The 25,464-nt window shown below is 39.7% G+C and overlaps 1 protein-coding gene across 1 annotated transcript; it reads left to right on the top strand.

Moving 5' to 3' along the window:
- The first annotated feature begins 445 nt into the window (after nucleotides 1–445).
- CXHXorf21 (chromosome X CXorf21 homolog) lies at nucleotides 446–19,465 on the top strand. The gene is made up of 3 exons (XM_003261179.3): nucleotides 446–652; nucleotides 1,417–1,528; nucleotides 18,098–19,465. The coding sequence occupies exon 3, from the start codon at nucleotides 18,099–18,101 to the stop codon at nucleotides 19,002–19,004; it is 906 nt and encodes a 301-aa protein (XP_003261227.1). The 5' UTR covers nucleotides 446–652; nucleotides 1,417–1,528; nucleotide 18,098; the 3' UTR covers nucleotides 19,005–19,465.
- Nucleotides 19,466–25,464: the final 5,999 nt, after the last annotated feature.

Here is a 25,464-nt window from a genome sequence, read left to right as displayed (position 1 = left end):
GTGATTGCCAGGATGGTCTCGATCTCCTGACCTCGTGATCCGCCCGCCTCGGCCTCCCAAAGTGCTGGGATTACAGGCGTGAGCCACTGCGCCCGGCCGAGAAAACTTTCTTCATTTACATTTTTAAAAATTATAAGTACAATTGAGAAATAATACTTCTTAAAAATTACAGATTAGTAATGAAACAGAATTTTCTAAAGTCATATGTGACTTTGGCTCTCTTTTGGGTGAAGGAACCCAGAGAATGTACTGTTCTAGAAAGAAAATTTAATTCTGTTGCTAGGGTTCTTACAAAATGTGTAACCATAAACTATTTTAATAAGCGACAGTTTCGTAGATAGGTTTCATTTTTCGAAAAAGGGGAAGAAACACCATTCTGTGGCTTGATGTGGCTTTGTCAGTTACTGCCTCCCCACCTCCCGGGACTTCCCACTGCCTCTTTAGCACAAATCAGACTTCAGCAAAAACAACTCTTTTTCCATGGGATCAATTATAAAAAGAATGACTTTGCAATGAGCAGCTCAGTCTACTGGTCTCATCAGTGAAAGGCTTGTGAAAATTTCTGGAAAGAGCATTGGCTGGCTTGTCCATCTCTCTGTTTGGTCAATTGCTGTGTTTCTGCCGGATCAGATGAGCAGATTGGTTAGTGAAGGTAAGAAAAAGAAAGCAAAGGACCCTAGAACTCTGCTATTATTTTTTGTCATCTGTCTTCTCATGCTTTCTTAACCCTTTATCACCAGAGCGCCGATCCATTCTTATGACATCTAAAATGCTTTTCTAGCTTACCATATCGAGGCAAGTGGGAGTTTAAACAAGCATTCAGTGGAGTTGAAAAATAAAGAGAAATTAAGCCCAATACTTCCTTTTCTTACCTCCTCATGTCCACATTCTAAGCATTTCTAAAATACATATATTTTTACCTACAATTTTTGACTGATCTGATCAAATATTTATTGTATTATTTTTGTAGTCCTCTTTAATTGCTACACTGATTTAGCTTCTGCATTAAAAGAAGGCCTAAAAACCTAAGCAGGGTTTTGCAGGGACAACACAGCTCTTGAATTCAGTTACGGTGATGCAGTTTTAGAGACGAAAACAATCACAATCCTTTCCAATTGGATTTGACTCTCAATTATTCAGTTCAGCAAGCTTGTGATAATGTTTTTCTGTGTGGCAGGATGTATTCAAAATGAATGTGATCTATAGTGAGGATGCTTTTCGACTTTCATCTGGGTGATTTGGGGAAAGCTTCCCTTTTGGTATTAAAGATAGCGCATGTACGAGTGGACTTTTGTTTGAATTATCTTTAGACTCACTCAAACATTCTTTGTCTTGTGCATATGAATCTGTGCTTAAATATAGACCTGGTTTGGACAGAATATTTATATTGATATTTTTATAACATTTCTTGCATAGGTCAGTGTGAGAAGATTGTTTCCAAGCTTGAGAAGCTTCTGGAGGATTGAAGAGTATTTGAAGTCTGTGTCAAACATCCATATCATAAGTGGAATTTTGGAGATATTCAAAGGTAGTACACTAATTCTATTACCTCAGAGCAAAGTGATGTTTGAAGTATTTATATCAAGTCACTGAGACATTTCTTATCACATATGTAATGATTATTTTAGATATATAAGATATTGTCCCTCTAGGCTCTTAATAAACATTATACAATGTAAATATGCCTTCATTAACTAAATATGGTTATTTCCCCTCCCAATTTTTATTTAGAAATGTTTCAAATCTATATAAAAAATGAAAGAATAGTACAACGAACACCCATATTTTCATCATGTATATTAATCAGTGGTATCCTTTTGCCACATTTACTTTCTCTCTCGCTTTGTCTTTCTCTGTCTCTGCCTGTCCTTTCCTATACATATATATGTATATATATATATATATATATATACATACACACACATACATATATGCACAGTTTTTTCCCTGAATGGTTTGAAAGTATGTTGTTGACTTTAGGACACATGTCACCCCTAAATTCTTGAGCATGTATCTCCTAAAAATAAGGGCAGTCTTCTATAACACATTACAACACCACGGAAACATAACATCAACACAATACTATTATCTAAGATGTGATACACATTCAAATTTTCCCAATTATCCACATGTTCTTTAGAATCTTTTTATGTTTTAAATCCAGGATCCAATCAAGAATCTTGCATTGCATTTGTAGTTGACGTGCCTACAATTAAGTAAATGTTAATGAAATTGGCATAATTAACATGATTAACAATGATTAACAATTATAACACCAAGGAAATTTATATCAGTACAATACTATTATGATAGGTTTTCTTATTAGTCCTCTCGTTTTGCATCAAAATACATTGAAAGTGATTCAAAAAATGATCCATAAGTTTTAATTTTTCAATTTATGATATATCAAGGAGTATAAAGAAAAATCCAAACTATGATAAAAATATATTTACTAATATTTCTGCACCAAAGTTTACATCTTCTGAACTAAGAAAATTCACACATCAGATCGCCCTTGGAAGTAGCCATTAACTTTGGTCGTAAGAATCTAAGCAGAACCGGCCGGGCGCGGTGGCTCATGCTTGTAATCCCAGCACTTTGGGAGGCCGAGGCGGACGGATCACGAGGTCAGAAGATCGAGACCACGGTGAAACTCCGTCTCTACTAAAAATAAAAAAAAATTAGCCCGGCGTGGTGGTGGGCGCCTGTAATCCCAGCTACTCGGGAGGCTGAGGCAGGAGAATGGCGTGAACCCGGGAGGCGGAGCTTGCAGTGAGCCGAGATTGCGCCACTGCACTCCAGCCTGGGCGACAGAGCGAGACTCCATCTCAAAAAAAAAAAAAAAAAAAAAGAATCTAAGCAGAACCAAAGACAAAATTATTTATTTACTTGGTAATATTAATATGAAGAACAGAGGGCTTTTGATTTATGATTGTATTATCTTAGCCATCAAGTTATACTTTCAGAAATTAATTTGTTAAGTAAGAATCGCTTCATATTTGATACAAGAATAGATAATCCCAAATTATATGATTTGTAACAGAAATTGAAATATTAATGAGCAATATTTTAGAGGATTCATCAATAAATTCAATACAAGTTGAAATAACAGGGATATAATCTAAGGTATGTGATTGATTATTTCCAGCTCTAAGGAACAGGTATTTTTAAAGATAAGAGTAAGGAAACTGCAAATGCTATTTTATACAGGGAGGTCCTTCCTAAAGAAGCTTTTTGTTTTAGCTAAAGGTCTTGCGTCATTCACTGAAAAAAAATTGGAACATGTAATACAGATTTGGTTACATTATCATAATTAAATCATGAACAAAACAATATTCAAGTTTTTCAGTGATCACTTTTCAGCAGTTTACCTGCAAGTCCCCCGCATCAAGAAAGTCTTAAAAAGTTTGCATTGGAATTATGGGATTTAGAATTTATATTATAGGGTAATATAATATAGAGGTAAAGAGATGAAATACAGGATTTTGAGTTTTGCAGTTATTAAAAAATAACACATGACCTACGTATAATTTTAACAAGACTCTCTAATTTGAGACAAACATAAATTAGCTCATTTGATTGGAAAATTAAAAAAGAAAGAATGTGCTAAGGAATGTCAATGAAAACAATCTCAAACGTTGCTGGTGAGAGAATAAATTGATCCAAGCTACTTGAAAGGAAATTTAGCAATAGCTTTGATCCGGTAATTCTGCTGCTCTAAATCTGGCCTGTGGAAACACTCACAGAGGCATATGCAATAATTACACATAGTGGAAAGGCAAGACTAACCTCAGTGACCCTCAAGAGAAATGATTCACTAAAATAAGATGTGTCTTTAGATGTACTATTTCAAAACTCTTAAAAATTATGTCTCTGTAAGCAGACATGTTGACAGGTAGAAGCCAAACTGTATGCCCGCTAGCTAGGCTCAAGATCACAAATGTTTTCCTGTCTATAATTCCAAGATGTTATAGCCCATGATGGTGGAAGGCAGTCCCATCCCATTGCCTCCATTTGTGTGTGGCCACTAGTAGTTTTTGCGTCCATCTCAATCCAGCCACTTTGGGTGTCTTAGTTCTCACACCTCCAAAATGTTCTTCAAGAGGCAGGATCTGTTTTGCCTCATCATCCAAAACTCCCACACTCCCCACCAATCCTCAGTCTTATTTTCCTTTTGCTCGTGTCAATTTTTCCTTCTTTCCAAAGACTATTCCAGTGATTTATCTTTTCTGTTTTATTAAAGTTTCATGCAATCCTGATGAACACCTTGGGGTAGGGGAGAGAAGAGCCTAGAATCCTTTTCTAATTCAGATGCAATGATTCTGAGTAGATGGCCAAGGGTTCTGAAATGTTAACATATGAGGTGACACGTGAAGGTTATGGGTGGTGGACCAGAGGATGGATAGGGAACCAGAACTCTCAGGACGGAAGACAAAAAATGCACAAATCCCTGGGATAGGCATGGGGCTCGGGTGAACTGGGAAGGGATCAGCATGGCTGGGGTCCTGGGTCCTGTGGGGAACAGGCAGAGATGAGATGAGGAAGACAGACAGGGAGCACACATCACAGGCCTACCCTGTATGGACTTTATCCCTGAGGTGATGGGAAGTGGTTTGTGTTTAAACAGAGGATCCGTATTATTTATTTATTTATTTTATTTTATTTATTTTTTATTTTTGAGACGGAGTCTCGCTCTGTCGCCCAGGCTGGAGTGCAGTGGTGTGATCATGACTCACTGCAACCTCTGCCTCCTGAGTTCAAGCAATTCTCCTGTCTCAGCCTCCCTAGTAGCTGGGACTACAGGCGCTCACCACCACACCAGGCTAATTTTTGTGTTTTTAGTAGAGACAGGGCTTCACCATGTTGGTCAGGCTGGTCTCGAACTTCTAACCTCAGGTGATCCACCCACCTCAGCCTCCCAAAGTGCTGGGATTACAGGCATGAGCCACCGCATGCAGCCTGTAATATTAAATTACCCTGTGAAAGATGGTTGCAAAATTAAAGATGAGGCGATGCCAGGCTATAGCAGTGTCATGGTTTAGGAAAATGTTCATATGGTTAGATTAAAAAAAAGAGGATAAATTAATTGTATTCCTCAAAGACATATGAGCATCGATATATAATCGGGACATATGTGTAGTCATCTGGGCCACCCCTCTGGGGTGAGTGCTGACTTTCCCCTGGAGCCTTCCTTTCTGCACTTCACTGTACCTTCCTTTTATTTGGCAAGTGCTGTTGCTACTACATGGAATCAGGGCTGATGCCCTTTTCCTGGAAGGACTAATTGCTTGTTATTATGACTGCGTGATACTAACTGCTCTTAACTGTACAATAGTGTGATATGTTCTAAGAACAGAACACACACTTTGGAGTTTGTAAACCTGGGCTTGAATCTTGCCTATAGTACTTAGTAGCTGTGTGACCTTGGAAGGGGTATTTATCATATCTGAAACTCAGTTTTCTCATTTGGAAAATCTAGATAATGATAAAGAGAAAAAAAATTAAAAGATTTTTAAAAGGATATGATCATATCTAGATTACGACAATATCTAATCTGCAGTGTTGTTGGAAGGTTAAGGGCTATGCCTGGAAAGCACTCGGCATACAGCTGTCATTATTATGATGTGTATCCCATTTATTGCATCTGCTTTTTGACTTAGGTCAAGGGTAGGCAAGCCCAGGACCAAATTGGCCCCCTGCTTGTTTTTGTAAACTTTAGTAGGAGCCCAGACACAATCATTTGTTTACATATTGTCGATGGTTACTTTCCTGCTATGCCAGCAGGGCTGCAACAGAGTTTGTATGATTTGCAAAGTCTAAAATATTAACTCTCTGGCCTTGTATAAAAAAAGTTTGCTGATCCCTAACTTAGGTTTTTTAAACGTTACCCCTTATAAAGTTCTTCTCTCGTTAGGTTTTCTGTTTGACTCCACGCTTGTGTTGTTTAGATGTAAATTAATAGTGTGTCCTTTGATCAGCATGCTCAAAGGATACAAAATTACAGTTATATAGAAGGAATAAGTTCAAAGGATCTCTTGTACAGTGTGGTGACTATAGTTGATGATCTATCATATTCTTGAGAAATGATAAGAAACTCAATATAAGTATTCTCACCACAAAAATAATAACTGTAAGGTAATATATATGTTAATTAGATAGATTTTGCCATTTCACAATATACACACTTCAAAATACCATATTATACATGAGAAATTCTTACAATTTTATCTGTCGATTTAAAAAAATCAATCAAAAATGTGTCTATGTGAAGAAGTGATAACAACAGCTTTCTGAAAAACTAAATGCTCATCTAGAAAGAGAACTTACATTGCAGTTTCTTCTGAAAAGCAAGTAAATGATTTAACAAGGCACTGCACTTTAGCACATATTTCTAAGTTGTGAATTTGCACATAAGGTTAATTTTGGCATTCCCCTATCCGTTAATGATTAATGTGGGCTAAATTTGCCTATAACATCTCCTCTGCAAATATTCTCAGGTGTCTTTTCCTTCACGCCTAACCAATCAGGGAGAATTTTATACATTTTATATATGTATATTTTATATGTTATATATATAGCTTTATAGATATATATAGCTTCTCTAAGATGAGAAACAAGAATTCAAGTGACAAAATATCATTGAACAATTAATCTGTTGGGTTAAATTTTGATGTCTCAGATGAAATCAAGTCTAACAAATATGTTAACATTTGTTTGAAGTGTACCTTTTATATACCCTTGAAGAGACCCAGTGATATCTTATTAGAATTTCAAAAATAATGGAAAATTATTAAGAAAAATGCCAACAATCAGTCAAAATAAACCCAATTAACTTTTCTTGATGTCTCTACTCTAAAATTTTAGGATATTGTGATGTGCAATGCTGTCTTTATACTAGTGGTGCATTAAAGGGTGCAGTAATGGGCCCCCCCGTTTTTGTTTTTTTTTTTTTGAGATGGAGTCTCGTTCTGTCACCCCGGCTGAAGGGCAGTGGCCCGATCTCAGCTCACTGTAAGGTCTGCCCACTACCCCACACCGTTCAAGCGCTTCTCCTGCCTCAGCCTCCTGAGTAGCTGGGATTACAGGCATGCGCCACCACGCCCTGCTAATTTTTTGTATTTTTAGTAAAGATGGGGTTTTGTCATGTTGGCTAGGCTGGTCTCGAACTCCTGACCTCAGGTGATCCACCTGCCTTGGCCTCCCAAAGTGTTGAGATTACAGGTGTGAGCCACCACGCCTGGCTAAATGGGTTTCTTTCTTTCTTTTTCCTTTTTCCTTCCTTCCTTCCTTCCTTCCTTTTTTCTTCTTTCTTTCTTTCCTTCTTTCTTTTTCTGAGACTAAATTTTGCTCTTGTTGCCCAGGCTGGAATGCAATGGCGCAATCTCAGCTCACCACAACCTCCACCTCCCGGGTTCAAGCGACTCTTCTGCCTCAGCCTCCAGAGTAGCTGGGATTACAGGCATGTGCCACCACGCCAGACTAATTTTGTATTTTTAGTAGAAATGGGGTTTCTCCATATTGGTCAGGCTGGTCTCGAACTCCCGACCTCAGGTGATCCACCCACCTCAGCCTCCCAAAGTTCTGGGATTACAGGTGTGAGCCACTGCACCCGGCCTTGAATGGGCCCTTTTAAGTGCATTAAAGTGGAAGATGAATTGAAGCCAAGGGCCTAAACTAGGAAATTATGAAGATTGAATTGTTAATATATATATTTTTGTTTATAAGTTTTACGTATTATTACTCTGCATAGCTTTAGAAAGGTCTTTTAAAAGCCTCCTTAGTGTGCTCTCTGCTGCCCTCTGCTGCTAATTTTCAGAAATTAATTTTGATTCTGATTAATGCTCACTTTATTCTTCATAATCTCATTCAAAATTAAAGTTTGATGGTACTCTAGACATAATTTAATCCCACATTCTCAATTTACAGATGATAAGTTGAGTGTCTGAGAGGTTAAGAACATGAACTTGGGCCCTGTTTCCTGACTGCTGGTGATTTTGGACACTACTCAATTTTGTCATCTGTAAAACAAGCATAATAATAGTACCTAAATATTAGAGTTTTTTTGTGATGATCAATTAATTTAGTACATAAAAAGCACTTAGAATATTATCTGGGTTGTACCTAGTACTATGTTAGCTATTTTATAGATTTGGCAACAACTAAACTAAAACCACTGCTAGTGACAAGATCAGAGTTAGAACTGGTCTCTTAAATACTAGTGCGTGCTGTCTGTCTCTCTCTCTTCATATATATATATGTGTGTGTGTGAGTATTTATGTACACACACATATATATTTTATAAAATATATACAATTCTCCATGATTTGTTAAGTGTGAAGGAAAAGACACCGGAAGACATTTGTAGATGAGATGTTCTAGGTAACATACATATATTTATATATATACACCACATATGTATATTGCCTGAATGAGTATGAAATTAAATTTTGCCTTCAAATATAGTTTTTTGTTTTTTTTTTTCAGACGGAATCTTGCTCTGTCGCCAGGCTGGAGTGCAGTGGCGCAATCTTGGCTCACTGCAATCTCCACCTCCCTGGTTCAAGTGATTCTCCTGCCTCAGCCTCCCGAGCAGCTGGGATTACAGGCGCATGCCACCACCCCCAGCTAATTTTTGTATTTTTAGTAGAGACGGGGTTTCACCATGTTGGCCAGGATGGTCTCGAACTCCTGACCTCGTGATCCATCCACCTCGGCCTCCCAAAGTGCTGGGATTACAGGCGTGAGCCACCGTGCCCAGCCCGAATATAGATTTTTAAAATGTGACTTGTTCAGTGCATCCAAAGCTCTTGTAGTCTTTACAAAGCCCTTGCTGCTGCTCCTTCCTGCTTATACTGTTCCAGGTAGGCTCCCCACAGAAGAAGTTACAAACCTAGAAAGCTCCTCAAGCCCCCAATATAAATTCCTACTGCCTGCAAGTGGAAGGTGACTTCACTGTGGACTTTAAGTAGCTTCTCTAATGAGCTGCCTACCTGAATCTCCAATGGACAATTACACACTTGCACCCAGACAGTCTATCTCTTGTCAGGCTCAAGAAGAGCTAAGCTAAACCCATTGCTTCCTCCGCAGCTCCTCCTGATCTTGCCATTTTGGTCAATGATGGTGCCATTTCCCCTACATACCCACACTCAGAGTTACTTTTGGCTCCTCTCTCTCCTTCACTTCCATGTCTGGGGGTCTTGGTCTCTCAAATGGGTTCCTTCTCTTTCTTTTCTCCTACCACCCTCCTGGTTCCTGTCCCAGTCATCTCACGCTGGGATGAATCCAGCAGCCTCCTAACTTGGGTCCTTAATACCAATCTCACTCTGCTGAAATTAATTTTGCACTTTATTGCTATATTATATCATGTGGTGAATCAGCTTCCTTACCTGCCAGAACGTTGCGGTGCCTACAGGATGAATCAAATGTACTCAGTCTTGGATGTCCCAACTTACCTCCCTGACCTGACCTTATCTCCCACTCCTCCCTCTCGGGAATCTTTTTTTCTTTTTTTTTGCTGGGGACATGTCTATCCCTAGACACTAGGATGCACTTTCTGCTTTTCCGTCATCAGACCCACCACTTTACTGGTCTGTCTTGGGTCCTACACATCAGAATGATAGGGTTCTTATTCTGCCAGAATTAAGATACCAGCAAACCTCTCAGTTGACAAATAGGAAAAAGGGCCCATTACTGTACTCAAAATAAAATTCTAGGCCCTTTTCCTTCATTGTTATGAAGGAGTGTGGAGATTATCCGGAGTACTTATAAAACTCATCTGCATACAATGAAAGAAGACTCCATTAGGGCTGATTGTTTAATATGAAGAGAAATAAGATAAATAGTGGGAGACTTGGGGTGTGTCTGAATGGGGATAAGGGGTCCTAAAAGGGGGATTCGGCAAACTGGGACATTTCAAGAAAGGCTCTTAGGTGAGCATGACACTGACAAACAACGCTTGCACCCCACCTACTTTGGTGTCTGTTACTGACCCACATGAAATTGACAACACAAACCTCTTCACTTTTATTGCCCTTCTCTCCTCTGTCTGCAATGTTTTCCCTCTTTTCACTGCTTATCGGAATCCTTTCTGTCTGTAGGGCCAAATAAAGGTTAACCCGTCACACAGTCATCTCTCTCTCTTATTCACCCTTAGAATATGCAATATCTTTAACCACAAACAGCTGTACAGGAAATGCCATCTTCTTTTCCCCCCACCCCCTTAGTTACTATTTATTTATTTATTTATTTATTTATTTATTTATTTGTTTGTTTGAGACAAAGCCTTGCTCTGTCATCCAGGCTGGAGTGCAGTGGCACGACCTCGACTCACTGCAACCTCCGCCTCCCCAGTTCAAGTGATTCTCCTGCCTCAGCCTCCTGAGTAGTTGGGATTATAGGCGCCTGCCACCACGCCTGGCTAATTTATGTATTTTTTAGTAGAGATGGGGTTTCATCATATTGGCCAGGCTGGTCTCGAACTCCTGACCTCAGGTGATCCGCTCTCCTTGGCCTCCCAAAGTGCTGGGATTACAGGTGTGAGCCACCTTACCTGGCCCTTAGTTACTTTAAAATATTTATCTTTAGTTTTTATTTTAATTAAAAATTTAATCACAGTTTTACTTGCACATAAATTGGGTCAAATAATTCTGAGAAGTTTGTTATGGAAAACTGCTGTCCTTGCCTCCTTTTCCAGAAGCAACTGCTTTTATCTCCCTTAACTAATTACTTGATATTTACCATCATTTCTTTGTGTTGCAACTTTTGGATTTTTCAGTTTGGGGCATTATTTCTTGACTTGTCATCATGAAGAGGAGGATTTATTTCTCCTTCCTCCCCTGGCTTCACCAACGATATACAACTTTGTCCCCTTCCTCTCACTATACAGAGTGGCCACCTAGTCTGGACTCACAGGCAAATGCCTAGGATGATTTTTGTTGGTATCACTGTACTATATATATATATTAAAATAGTATTTTATACATACATGATATTCTGCTATATATGATAAAAATATTTTATCTTTGTTTACTGACTTGATGGTCACCCTGTGGTTATGTTTTAAATTGAGTTAGATCTATTTTCAGTGCTTTCTATTATCATGTGCTATATTATCATGACTATATAAAAGCTATTTATAACTCAGCCATGTAGTAGACCATGGGTTGTTTTTGTTTTGCTTTGTTTTTTCTCAACACAACTTTCTTTCTTTTTTTTTTTTTTTTCTTGAGACATGGTCTCGCTCTGTTGCCCAGCCTGGAGTGCAGTGGCACAATCACAGCTCACTGCTGCCTCGAACTCCTGGGCTCTAGAGATCCTCCCACCTCAGCCTGCCAAGTAGCTGGGACCACCACGCCTGGCTAATTTTGGAATTTCTTGTAGAGATATGATCTCCCTATATTGCCCAGGCTGGTCTCAAACTCCTGGGTTCAAGCGATTCTCCCGCCTCAGCCTCCCAAAGTGCTTGGATTACAGGCATGAGCCACTGTGCTTGGCTTTACTGCTACACAACTTTCTTAAAATTATCAATTGGAGATTATAATTGTCTAGATCTGTGATGTCTATATGGCAGCTACTAGCCAAATGTGGCTATTTAAATTAAATTAGATGAAGTCAAATTAAAATTTCTGTCACAGTAGCCAAAATTTAAGCGGCTATTGGCTATCATATTGGAAAGCACAGATATTGGACATTTTCATCACTTCAAGACGTTCTATTGGATAGCACTTTTGTCACCTCAGAGATGACCTAAGAGAACGCACAATTAAAATGAAAATATCTTTACAATTTTTCGTTGAACAATTCACACAGGCATTCTAGGCTTCTCCAAATAGAAGCATTTAAAAAACTTTAAAAGAAATTCTGTATCATCCTTGTTTCAAAATAGTGAAACAAAAAAAAGTCTCAAATAAGTGTTCTAATCCCATTTCATTACCAAACATCTAATAGTTTATGCTCTGGCTTTACCATCTCTTTTTTTTTTTTATTTGTTTGTTTTTGAGACAGAGTCTCACTCTATCATCCAGGCTGGAGTGCAGTGGCTCCATCTCGGCTCACTGCAACCTCCACCTCCCGGGTTCAAGCGATTCTCCTGCCTCATCCTCCCGAGTAGCTGGGATTGCAGGCATGTGCCACCATGCCTGGCTAATTTTTGTATTTTTAGTAAAGACGGGGTTTCACTATGTTGGCCAGGCTGGTCTCAAACTTCTGACCTCATGTGATCCACCTGCCTCAGCTTCCCAAAGTGCTGGGATTACAGGCATGAGCCACCACGCCCGGCCTGGCTTTACTATCTTTTGTTAGCTCCTTTCTGACATCCCTTGAAAGGAATACAGAAACAAATTAATTACTCAGATGTTACTTTAGTATGCTAAAAATAACTGTCATGGTATGCTATGATGGCGATCAACCAATGAACTTTAAATTGCAATTATAGGCTGGGTGCAGTGGCTCATGCCTGTAATCCCAGCACTTTGGGAGGCCAAGGCAGGTGGATCGCTTCAGGTCAGGAGTTCGAGACCAGCCCGGACAACATAGTGAAACCTCATCTCTACTAAGAATACAAAAATTAGCTGGGAGTGGTGGCATGCACCTGTGGTCCCAGCTACTTGGGAGGCTGAGGCGCGAGAATCACTTGAACCCGGGAGGTGGAGGTTACAGTGAGCCGAGATCACACCACTGCATTCCAGCCTAGGTGAAAGAGCGAGACCGTCTCAAAAAAAAAAATTATTGCAATTACAATTAGCAATCGTTAGTATTTAAAAATTTTAAGTTATCACCTTCACTATTTTCTAAGTCTTTGCTGTGCCATAGAGTAGTCATGTGACAATTAAAATTAAATTAAATTAAAAATTGAGTTGCCTTAGCCATATTACAGGTGCCCAATAACTACATGTGGCTATTGGCTGCTATTTTGGACAACACAGAGACATAGATCATTCCATCATCCCAGGAAGCTCTGTTGGACAGTGCTGGTCTGGATTTTTCATTTGCTTAGCTTTTTCTAATTTATCCCCAAAGTTTGTAGTCAATTATATAAATTGTATTTCATGATGGTCAGATCTTTTCAGTTGTCTTCAATTTTATCTTTAGCTTCAGAAGCCTTCTGATCTGTTCTAATCAGCCTGGTTGCCTTTTAAGCCTGTTACATATGCAGCTTTCATCCTGGAATGTCTTTTCACTGTCATCATGGGCAGGTCTCCTCTTCACAACTCCTGGGCCTAGGACAAAAAATGGGGAGCCTCAGTCTTCAGCCCTTCCATCTTTTTTTCCCAGTCCTGACATTGAGCCCACACACCTAAGCTCTGTCTACAGCTCTCACTAAAAACCACCTCTTCGTCATCTTTTGGGCCTAGGGGTGTGTGCATGTTCAGTTTCCCCAAGTCTGCCCTAATCATGATGGATTTGGGAAGGAGCCTGTGCAGACTCTGTAACTGGGTTTGCCATCTGAGCAGGGAATTCTGAGGTCCTGAATACCAGAAGTATGAGATAGAAGGCAGCAGTATAGAGGCTGGGTGGCCCCCATCATGTTGGACTCTAGAACTCCTTACCCTGTTGGGAGAGGTGCAACTTAAGGAGGGCCAGAGTCAGGCCCTTTACATTGCAGGGTTTAGAACAAGGGCTCAGGCTATCCTAGTTTAAGGGCTGTTTGTTTCTCTCCTGTGCTGGATTTCCTGTTTCCTGTATCCTTTGTCTCCATTTTATTGTTTTACTTACTCCTTTCAGTGGAGCACATATTCTACTGACTTTCTGAGAAAGGTGCTTGGAAAATCAGCTATTTGAGACTTGTAACCTAGAAATATATTTATTCTATCATCATACCTAATTGATAACTTGGTCTCGGTTGAAAATAACTAGTTGAATGAAAATTCAGAATTTGTAGACATTTTTTCATTGTCTTATTGTTTCTTATGTTGCGGTTGAGAAGTCTGAAGATTCTGGTTCTTGGTCTTTTTTTGTGACTCTTTTTTTCATTCTGGAAGCTTATAGGATCTTCTCTTTGTCCCAAGTGTTCTATCATTTCACATTCATGAGAGGAGGTATAGATCGATTTTCACTCACTATTTTGATAACTTTAGTCTTTCCATTCTGGGAAATATTCTTAAATTGTGTCTTTGAATTTCTCCCCTGTTTTCTCTGGTCTGTCTTCCTGAACATCCTATTATTCAGATAATAGATCTCCTGGACTGGTCCTCTCTAGTTTTATTTTCCATCTTGTAATTTTGTTCTGCTTTCAAAATAATAATTTGCCTCAACTTTACTTTTCAATCCTTCCATTGAGGTTTAAAATTATCATTTTTAATTTCTAACAGCTTCGGAATTCTTATTTTTTATAGCATCCCATTTGTAATTCAAGATTATGTTATACCTTAACTCTTTAAGAATATTGATGGTAGAATCTGCTACCTCCTTTACCCCACCCTAAGTTTGTTTCCTCCAAATGACTATTTTGGTCTTTCTCATATCAGACTTTTCCTCAGATGTTTCAGAATTCTACTCACACTTAAGGATAAAGATCCAAAAAGCTCAATAGGCTCTATTAATTGTGGGCTTAAATAAAGGATGATCTGGTTGCCTGTTGAGTTGGGGAACCTCTGATGTCAATTGCTCTTCTTCTCAGACAAGTCAGATTGCCCAAAACATTCTTCCCAATATCCTGCCTAGAACGTGGATACTCCTCTTGCTAGCATTCTTGGAGCTGAGTAAGGGGAGAGAGGTCATGGATCTCAGCAAAAATATGCATATGTTTATTTAATTGATCTAGTATCAATTCAGTAACTTTACCCTCAACTGATATTCCCTACTCCAGAGACCCTCTGTTTCACTCTTTAGAGACTACATTTCAAGTTTTTCTTTGGGGTTAAGGATGGGGAGTGTCACCTGGCTGCATGGCCAGGTGTGAAAGATGAGCTGAGTTTCTGACTGCTTTTTAAATAGATTTTCAATATTTCTTACTTTAGGTATATCCCCTTTATTCTCACTCCAAAAAGGCATGTGGTACCACCAATTCCTCAACATTTAGGGGAATTTAAATCAGATTGGCTCTTTGCTTTCCCCATGTGTATTAGTCCATTCTCATGCTGCTATAAAGAACTGCCTGAGACTGGGTAATTTATAAAGGAAAGAGGTTTAATTGACTCAGTCCTGCAGGGCTGCGGAGCCTCAGGAAACACAATCATGGTAGTAGGCACCTCTTCACAGGGTGGCAGGAGAGAGAATGAGTGCCCAGAGAAGGGGAAAGCCCCTTATAAAACCATTGGATCTCGTGAGAACTAACTCACTATCACGAGAACAGGATGGGGAAAACCACCTCCATGATTCAATGATCTCCACATGGTCCCTCCCACGACACGTGGGGATTATGGGAACTACAATTCCAGATGAGATTTGGGTGGGGACACAGCAAACCATATCACCATGGCTCTTGTAAGATTCAGTTTTCTTAGGTCTCCTGTCATTAATCCTCAATCTCCTGCTCCTCAGCTTCTAAAATGTTATTGTACTGCTTTCTTCTCCTGTTGTTTTTTTTGGGTGTGTATTTGTGTGTGTGTGTGTGTGTGTGTGTATTATACCTTTTTAAAAAGCATTTATTGTTGTTTTAGTGAAGTTTTGAAAGGAAGAAAAAATACATGCATGTGCCTATTCTGCTATCTTTCCTAGGGATCCTTGCTTTCTTCAACCTCAATTGGATATCTTTTTTGAGCTCACGTTTTCCAGACTGGTGGGAAAGTACTCACTGTCAATCAGGATTTCCTCAGTCACTTCAGGGCTCCCTCCTCCTTGGATGTGCGTCTAAGTTTTAGATTGTTTATATAAAACCATAGGGTCAGCTGAGGATGGGAGTGGGTGGGGGATATCTTTGGTTGTCATCATGTAGCCATACTGGTATCCATGGCAACTCATCATTCATCTGGTCCCTGGTTTGTAGTCTATGGAGATCATGTCTGCAATCTTTCTACCCCAACTATAGGTCTTCTCCAGGGTTTCAGGCTCTCAGCAGCATGCTGATGTGTGAGCAGACTTGATGAGGCAGCCTCATGCCGGCCCGCCCAGGTGATCCGTGTGGCTGTCTCTCCTTCTGCTTCTGCACCATGCTGGGCATGAGATAATTTTGCAAACCTGTCTACTCTTGGCTCCCAAATCTCTCTGGAGACATACTTTTTCCCTCCATAGGGGACTCAGTCTACTTAAGTTTATTATTAGTGCATAAATATTATGCCTTAAGTCCTTCATGGTTCTGGATTCTGAGGTGTAAAAGCTCAGGTTATGGGTGCTCAAAAGTCATTTCTCCCAAATGATTATTTCTTCCAGGAGTTTCTAAAGCCCATTCAGATACTCAAAAGTCAACAGATCGTTTATGCTCTGATTTTCCACAATGATATTCTGAGAACTTGAAGGCAGAATGCCCTAGCTATAGCCTAGGTGGGGGTAGGGTGTTGAGGGCCAGGAAGTAACCGCATCCCCATTAGTTCTTTATGATAAACTCTTTCTCTGTTTCTTATCTTTCCATGTAGGTAAGACTGGCCTTTTCACCTGGATATTAGGTTTGAGGGCAGAACTTCACATAGATTTTTAAGGAGAGGGCAACTTTTTTTTTTTTAATCCTTATAAGCGTGTTCAGCATACAGAAATTACTTCATGGATTTGTTGAAGGCCTTTAGCTTAGTGTCTTCATGGCACATAACTGTGCCCAGAATATAGTAAACATTAAAAAAATTGAGATTTGCTAAATAAACCAGGAATAGCTCCAAAAGAGAAAAAAACATTTACAATCTTACCCTTATACAATTTTTAAAAAAGGGAAACATTTTATTTACCTGGGAAACAATAATTACATGAATGTAAAAGAGATGTTAACAATTTTTAAAAGGGCGTTTATGTATGGTTAACAAAAATCCTTCTTTTCTTATTTGACATTTCAAGTTCAGGCTCAAGTTGACAGGTCTGTTTCAGAAACCCAGCTCTCGAGGCCCAAGAGGACCAGTTTTCCTTGCTGTTGCCTTTTGCCCCAGTGCCGGGAATGCCAGTGTGTTCTGTTTTTAGAAAATGCAGCTGCTGGTTTCTAGCCTGTTCTAGCCACTCTAGACCAGTGACAATTGCTGGGGGTAGGGAGGGGAGGCAGATGTGGGGAAAGTCCATGGTCAGGAAAGCTCCTTGGTAACTAGGAGGTAAACACATCAGTTAGATACAGAGACATTTTCAGGATGTATTCTGAGAACTGGGATAGAGAAAGAAATTTATTCTGGGATACAAAGGCAGGGTAGGCTTTGTGGTACTTCATGATGTGCTGAGCACAAATTAATTTCATACCATGTCATTGTTGAAAATTCTTTAACCCAAATTAACAAATACCTTTTGAGTCTCTTCAGAAATGCAAATAACTGTGCTAGCTCCTAGGGATCCAATACAAAGTTAAGTAAGACACAGCACTTGTTTTCAGTAGAATTTGCCACAGATTTTCTCATTGTTTTGCTCATAATCCACTAGCCATGTTTCTCTCCAATCTGCAACTTCTAGATCATTGTTCATTTCCTATGGGGCAGAATGTAAATGCTTTTGCCTGACTGCCAAGGCTCTTCACGATCCAATTTCAGCCTATTTTCCCAATTCCTTCTGCTTGTGCTCAGCTTCTTTGTATGTGGTGAGTAGGTAATGCTACCATATTATCTTATAACCCTGTTCCTATGGCTGGAACTCCTAATTACTCTATAGCATTCAGCTGAAATGTCACCTTCCCTATGACGCATCCTGTGACTTCTCCCCCTTTGCCCCAGGCTAAGTTAGGGACCCCCCCCTGCCGTACTTCCTTTTTACCTATCACTATTATAATCCTCAGTGATATAATATTGGAATTGTTTATATCTAGTTGATTTTTTCCTATAGTGGGAAACTTCCTGAGGGATGGAATTGTATGCTTTTCATTTTTATATCCTTAGCACGTGCCGTAGTCCTGGTACACAGTAGGCACAGAATTAGTAAGAGCTTGGTGAATGAATAAAGTGAATGTATTCACTGTCCTTATTTTTTGATATATCAAGTGCCAACTTCTAAAATTTCGGTATTCTTTTTCCGCATTCTTACTCATCAATTCTCTTTCCAGAATGCTGTCAGAAGGATATCTCAGTGGACTTGAGTACTGGAATGACATCCACTGGAGTTGTGCCTCTTATAATGGGCAGGTGGCTGGGGAAAAGGAAGAGGAGACGAGTTCTGTTGCTACTCTTTCCTATTCCTCTGTGGATGAAACACAAGTCAGAAGTCTCTACGTGAGCTGCAAATCATCTGGCAAGTTTATCTCTTCAGTGCATTCAAGAGAGAGCCAACATAGCAGAAGTCAGAGAGTCACAGTGCTGCAGACAAACCCCAATCCTGTGTTTGAAAGCCCAAACTTGGCTGCAGTTGAAATATGTAGAGATGCCAGCAGAGAGACCTACTTGGTTCCATCTTCTTGCAAAAGTATTTGCAAGAATTATAATGACTTACAGATTGCAGGGGGCCAGGTGATGGCCATTAATTCAGTGACAACAGATTTTCCCTCTGAGAGCAGTTTTGAATATGGCCCTTTGCTGAAGTCATCTGAGATTCCTTTACCCATGGAGGATTCCATTTCTACTCAGCCCAGTGACTTTCCCCAGAAACCTATCCAGCGGTACTCATCCTATTGGAGAATAACAAGCATCAAAGAGAAAAGCAGCTTGCAAATGCAGAATCCTATTTCGAATGCAGTGCTGAATGAGTACCTGGAGCAGAAGGTTGTGGAGTTATATAAACAGTACATTATGGACACCGTGTTTCATGACAGTTCTCCTACCCAGATTCTGGCGTCTGAACTCATCATGACAAGTGTAGACCAAATCAGTCTTCAAGTGTCTAGAGAGAAGAATCTGGAGACCTCAAAAGCCAGAGATATAGTCTTTAGCCGCCTATTGCAATTGATGTCAACTGAAATTACTGAAATTAGCACTCCTAGTCTCCATATTTCTCAGTATAGCAATGTAAATCCATAGAGAGGATGCTTCCATTACTGTCTCTCATTTACTTAAACATGAAGCAACACTGTATCCATTTATTCTGAGAATGTGCAGGAGGGGGTAGTGAAGGGGAATTAAGGGCTAGAGAAGTAAAGGTCAGCTGGAAGTCATGTGTGAATCATGGGGAAATCTCATAATATTACACTTGATGAAGGAATATGGTAAGAGGAGCCATAAGGAATGATTTCAAAGAGAGGTGTGTACAGCAAGGAAGCAAAAATAAAAATGATCAAAAAAGAAAAGGTTAATTCATTTGAAGAAACATAGGAATTAAAAAAGAAGACAGTCAAATGAGATGAAACAAAAAGGCCAAAAGGTAGCCAGGCACAGTGCCTCATGCCTGTAATCCCAGCATTTGGGAGGCTGATGTGGGTGGATTGCCTGACGTCAGGAGTTCGAGACCAGCCTGGCCAACATGGTGATACCCCCATCTCTACTAAAAATACAAAAAATTAGCCGGGCATGGTGGTGGGTGCCTGTAATCCCAGCTACCCGGGAGGCTGAGGCAGAAGAATCGCTTGAACCTGAGAGGCAGAGGTTGCAGTGAGCCGAGGTCGCTCCATTGCACTCCAGCCTGGGCAACAAGAGTGAGACTCCCGTCTCAAAAAAAAAAAAAAAAAAAAGTCAAAAGGTTTCAGGGTAAAGAGTTAAGAATATATTTGTTATCCAAATAAATTCATCCAACTAGTTTCTTTTTGAAGGAAATGGACTGTAGAAGGCTGCTATATTTATATTTGGGTAGAAAGATAGGGTCAAACAGTTTTCAAAATATGTTTCTCTCTCCTTTGTCTATTCTGTATCAGATCATTTAAAGGTATATTCTTTGTAAATATTAAAACTGTAACAAATTATAATTGTGTTTTTATTTTTGAATGGTTTCTTAGTTACAGACACAGCCACAAAACAGCCACTCAAATCTCCTACATCTGTTTCCTGGTAGAGATGAAGTTGTCTAAATGAAAAACACCACATAGCACTAAACCATTTAGTGTTATTTTGCTGTGTTTGATTTTCTTGGTACTAAGCTTCAAAAGAAATTATGAGACCGGGTGTGGTGGCTCATGCCTGTAACCCCAGCACTTTGGGAGGCGAGGCGGGTGGATCACCTGAGGTCAGGAGTTTGAGACCAGCCTAGCTAACGTGGCAAAACCCTGTCTCTACTAAAAATACAAAAATTTACCAGGCGTGGCGGCAGGCGCCTGTAATCTCATCTGCTTGGGAGGCTGAGGCAGGAGAATCGCCTGAACCCGGGAGGCGGAGGTTGCAGTGAGCCGAGATCACACCATTGCACTCCAGCCTGGGCGACAAGAGCGAAACTCCATCTCAAAAAAAAAGAAAGAAAGAAATTATGAATCTTACTGTTTCCCTTTTTTTCCTCTTCCTTTCCTCCATGCCCTCTTGACCTGGAGCCAGGAAGGGGTCTTCCATGTCCTTGGAACAAGGTTACAAGCTGTAGGGTCCCATGATATCAAATTCTGTAAACCCATTCACTAGAATAGTAGCTTCACTGCTCTGCATCGCATCTTTCCTCTGGCTCAGGGATTGTCAAACTATGGCCCACTGACCAGATCTAGCCTGCTGCCTGCTTTTGAACTCCCACGAGCAAAGAATGGTTTTTCCAATTTTTAAATGGTCAGAAAAAAAAAAAAAGCAAAATAAGAAAGGTATTTTGTGATGGGTGAAAATTATATAAAATTCAAATTCAGTGTCCATAAAATAAAGTTTTATTGGAACACAGCAGTGCCCATTTGTTTATGTGTTGTCTCTGGCTGCTTTCACACTAGAATGGCAGAGTTGAGTAAAAGTGATAGAGAATATGGCTCACCAAAGCCTAAAACCCTTACTGCCTGGCCCTTGACAGAAGAAGCTTGCCAACTGTGCCTAACAGTAGTGTGTTGTCCATATAGTGGTTGCTTGGCTTAATTCAGGTTCTCTGGGAAGGCAGACTCTGAGATGGAGATTGGTAAGTTTCTTGAGGAGTGGTCTTGGGAACAACGTCTGTAATGGAGTGAAGGAAGCGGAAGCGATTTCCACAGACGCTTCCGCCCATCTCACAGGGAGCCCTGGAGCTAGGGTGACCCTTCAAAATGGTTACAAATGGAAACAAGAGGGTCAGCTTTTATATTCCAGCATCTACCAGGAGCGGGGTGTAACCTTAGCCTAGGCAGTTCAGTGGAGGGCAATCCCCAAAGTAGGAACCGACTGTGTCTTCAGCAGCCAAATTCCAAGCAGCTACTGGGGGAATGAGCTCCTCACCCCGGAAGAGCAATCTGGGTGGAGCAATCCTCTGCATTTAGCAGTATTTGTATTTGTAGAGTGAATGGATATATATATATATATATATTTTGGATATATGTTTTTTCACAATATATACTATTGTGTAAGGAAATCTGGTTTTGAAACAATTATTAGAAATGTTATTCACTGTTTTAAAACCATCACAATAATAACTGCAATGTACTAATTGCTTGCTCTGTGTCTAGCACCATGTTAAGAATTTTACATGAATTATCTTACATAATTCTTATAATAATCTTATGAGGTGGAATGTCTACTATTATTCCCATTTTACAGATGGGCCAGCTGGGCTCAGGGAAATTAAATAATTTGTCCAAGGGCACAAGGTAGATAGTGCAACTGGCTTTGAGTTCAGTTTCATTTAACGTGAAAGTCCTGGTTCTTAACCACTATCACCTGCTTTTTCTGTTCACCACTCTATTTGTCTCACTAAAGATTTTTTTCTGCTTTGAACGGAGTCAGCTCATCAATTTCTTATGTTATCTCATCTTTCCCTTTTAGTGTTTTGCTTGATATACTATTTATTTGTATGTCTTTCTGCCCAGTAGGCAACCATTTCATATTTGTTAAATGGATAAATATGTTTTGGTCATGTTGTCTACTGCATTTGGTGACCGAAGTAAAAGACCATCAATATGAAAACCAGATAATTCTGACTAGAAAAAAAGTGCTATTGAGGTTTTCTCAAGCATAAACTAACTAAATAAATGAGCCTGATTTACTATAGCAGGTTAATAAAGGGTACAATAGAATGCATGGTTATTTTCCATTGCTTCCCAAGAAATATTTGTTACAAAGTAGGCTGCTTCATTTTTTTCAATGAATATTTATTTGATGTAGTGTTTTTGTTTTGCTTTGTTTTGATTTTTGAGTTGGAGCACTGTGCATTAAGCATATGGAGGGAAGACATACGTGTGTTTACACACACAGGAGTAGGCCCTGCTCTCTGAAAACTTACCATATTGTCAGGGAGACCTGAAAGATAACTAAGGAAGAAGTAACAAAGCCATTTATTAGGCAAGAACTTGGCAAAGTGATACAAACAGGAATAAGATGATCAATTATTGCAACTCAAGTGCAGTGAGTGCCGAAAAGGAGACATGGTAGGGAGTTCTAGACAGTGGGGGAGCCCAATGTAAGAAAAGCTTCCAAGGGGGAAGTGATGGTTTAAATAACTCTTGAAGAACAAGATCAGATCTAAGCAAATGGGTAGAAGTGTTCAGGCAGAAGTATGAGAGGGTTTAGTGCAACTGGAAACTGCAAGTCGATGGCTGTAACTGGAGCTGAACGAATGCATGAATAGGCAGGATATTCGTTTTTTAAATTGCTATTGTGACAAATTAATAGAGTTTAGTGGCTTGAAACAACAAAAGTTTATTATCTTACATTTCCAGAGATCAGAAGTTCAAAGTCATTCTCACTGGGCTAAAATAAAGTTGTGGGCAGGGCTGCCTTCCTTCTGGAGTCTCGAGGAAAAAGTGAGTTTCCTTGCTCTTTCCAGCTTCTAGAGGCTGGCAGCATTCCTTCGCTCTTGACTTTGATCTCTGCTTCCATCCTCACATCTCTTTCTCTGACTCTGATTCTTCTGCCTACCTTTTATAAGGACCTTTGTGATTACAACTGGGCTCACCCGAATAATTGAGAATAACTTTCCCATCTCAAGATGCTTCATTTAGTCATACTTGCAAAGTCCCTTTTGCCATGTAAGTTAACAGTTTCACAAGTTCCGGGGATTAGGACGTAGACATTTGCAAAGGGGGAAGGTAGAATTATTCTTTCCAACACAGACAGTAACAAAATCATTTTTGACTCTTAATTGTCAGAAATTTGCCTCTCTAGCACTGATTCTCTTTATTTAAGATGGATAAATCCATGTTTGTTTAAATATAAAATAGTTTGCTTCTCTTTTTGTCTCCTGTCATCTAACACTATATATATTTTTTCTGTATACTTTAATTCACTCTATCTCTTGCTCATTTTAGTTATCCTTCCCTGGACTTTAATTTTATTCTTATCTTTCTTTCCTTTAAAATATTAGTACCTGCTTACTCTAGAAAGTTTGGATAACAGCAAAGTAGAAAAACAAAGAAAAAATCACTTTCAATTCTCCAATCCCCAAACATTCATATTTTCAAGTGAATTTCAAGTGAATTTCTTTCCAGTTTTTTCTCCATGCGTGTTTTTTGTTTCTCTGGGTAGCAGTCATGTTATCTATGAATAAAATACTGTCTCTTTTGTTGTTTGTTTTATTTACACTATAACAGAGCTAAAAGTTCTAAAGCTGATAGATTTACATAGTTGGCCTGAGGATCATATATTAATTTTTCTTTCTTCCCCATTCTAGTATTTGATAATGTCTGATATTTTGTTGACATTTTTCTCATCTGTTATTGAACACTGGGCCAATCTACCCAGGAGATTGTCTATATTAACAATAGGTCTCTCTCTCTGTTATGACTGCTAAGTTAGGTTGACATGCAACATAATTTGGATTATTTCCCTTTTATATACTACTTATCCATACTGAAAGTTGGCTGCTCAATTTTTACCTATTCACACTGTAAAATGAATTAAATTCAACAAATGCTTTTGGAGCATGAACTATTATACAAAGATAAGATTGACACAGTCCCCATTTAAATAGTTTATTTACGTAGTACAAAACCTATAAAGCAAGACACACTAAATGTAGTGAGACATGTGCGATGACTATTTAAGGTGTGTTGAGTAATTTTTCTTTCTGCAATTTATTCCAATTTAGCATCTGCAGCCCTTGCCCATTGCTTATTTTATTTGTTTTCTTAGTTTTTGCCCTCATTCCCTATTACAGGGTTATGACTGGAACCTTCCTTACTAAGTACTCTGGGAGAAGGTGAAGGGATAGGGGTTGAGTCCCTTCAGTATGGATGTTAGTAATCACCCTGGCTTTGACTTTTTGACTTGGCCTCAATCTCAGAGTGATCATGATGCATGAGCATTGCACACTTGGTGCTGAAACCGCTCTGCTCCTTCCCAAAGCCCTGATTTCAGTCTTCCTGTGCCCAGTTTCTGCCGGGAACAACCCAAATGTTGAAAAAAATTTCAAGTAGAGAGCCTCTCAAATTTCATTTGAGACTTGCAGAGAATACTTGTTAAATTTGCTTCTGTGACTTAATAACTTTGGGTACTAGGAGCATGAAGAAACCAAGGCAAGTGTGGGACTTGTTTTTGCAGTTTTTTAATTTTGCAGAATATAATTAGTTTTATTTCTCTTAAAAAATAGAGGCGAAAGTCAAGGTTCAGGGGACGAATATTTCAGCTCAAATTGTGAGACAAGTTAATTTTTTTTTTTTACTCTCAGTATATCCTAGTCAAAAGAATATTTTGATTTTTCAGACTTATTTTCTTTCTTTTGTCTTTTCTCTTTTGTTCTTTCTTTCTTTCTCTTTCTTTCCCTCCCTCCCTCCCTCCCTCCTTCCTTCCTTCCTTCCTTCTTTTTGGACAGAATCTTGCTCTGTCACCCAGGCTGGAGGACAATGGTGCGATCTCAGCTCACTGCAAACTCTGACTCCCGGGTTCAAGGGATTCTTCTGCCTCAGTCTCCCAAGTAGCCAGGATTACAGGTGTGTGCCACCACGGCTGACTAATGTTTTGAATTTTTAGTCAAGACAGGGTTTCCCTATGTTGGCCAGGCTGGCCTCTAACTCTTGGCCTCAAGCGATCCCCCTGCCTCGGCCTCCCAAAGTGGTAGGATTACGGATGTGAGCCACCACGCCCGGCCAAGACTATTTTCTTAAGTAAGGTAAATCGGGTGGTTGTAGGAAGAAGAAAACGTGGCCTGTGGGTCCTAGAAAATAAGGAACCTGGAACTGACAGTCTCCTGTGACCCCCATCCCTCCCTCTGCGGAGGCGGCATGGATTCAGAGAGGACCAACCTGTGGAGAATGGGATCATAGGAAACCCTGAAAAATTACTGGGTTCCTTCTGTAATCTAGAAGCAGCAGACACTTGAAGACCAGAAGGGGCCATGCAGACAGAATAATGAGCTTCTTGGTAACCTGTAGTAACCTGTGTCCACTGATGACCAATAGCCTATGGCTTGAAGATCATCCACAATCTCCTGCCTTGCCCTTCACTGGCACTGTATGACATTCTAGGA

This window comes from Nomascus leucogenys, chromosome X (assembly GCF_006542625.1).
Source record: "Nomascus leucogenys isolate Asia chromosome X, Asia_NLE_v1, whole genome shotgun sequence".
Lineage (NCBI taxonomy): Eukaryota > Metazoa > Chordata > Mammalia > Primates > Hylobatidae > Nomascus > Nomascus leucogenys.
The sequence above is the reverse complement of the archived record's forward strand: the minus strand, read 5'-3'. Positions and strand labels throughout refer to the sequence as shown.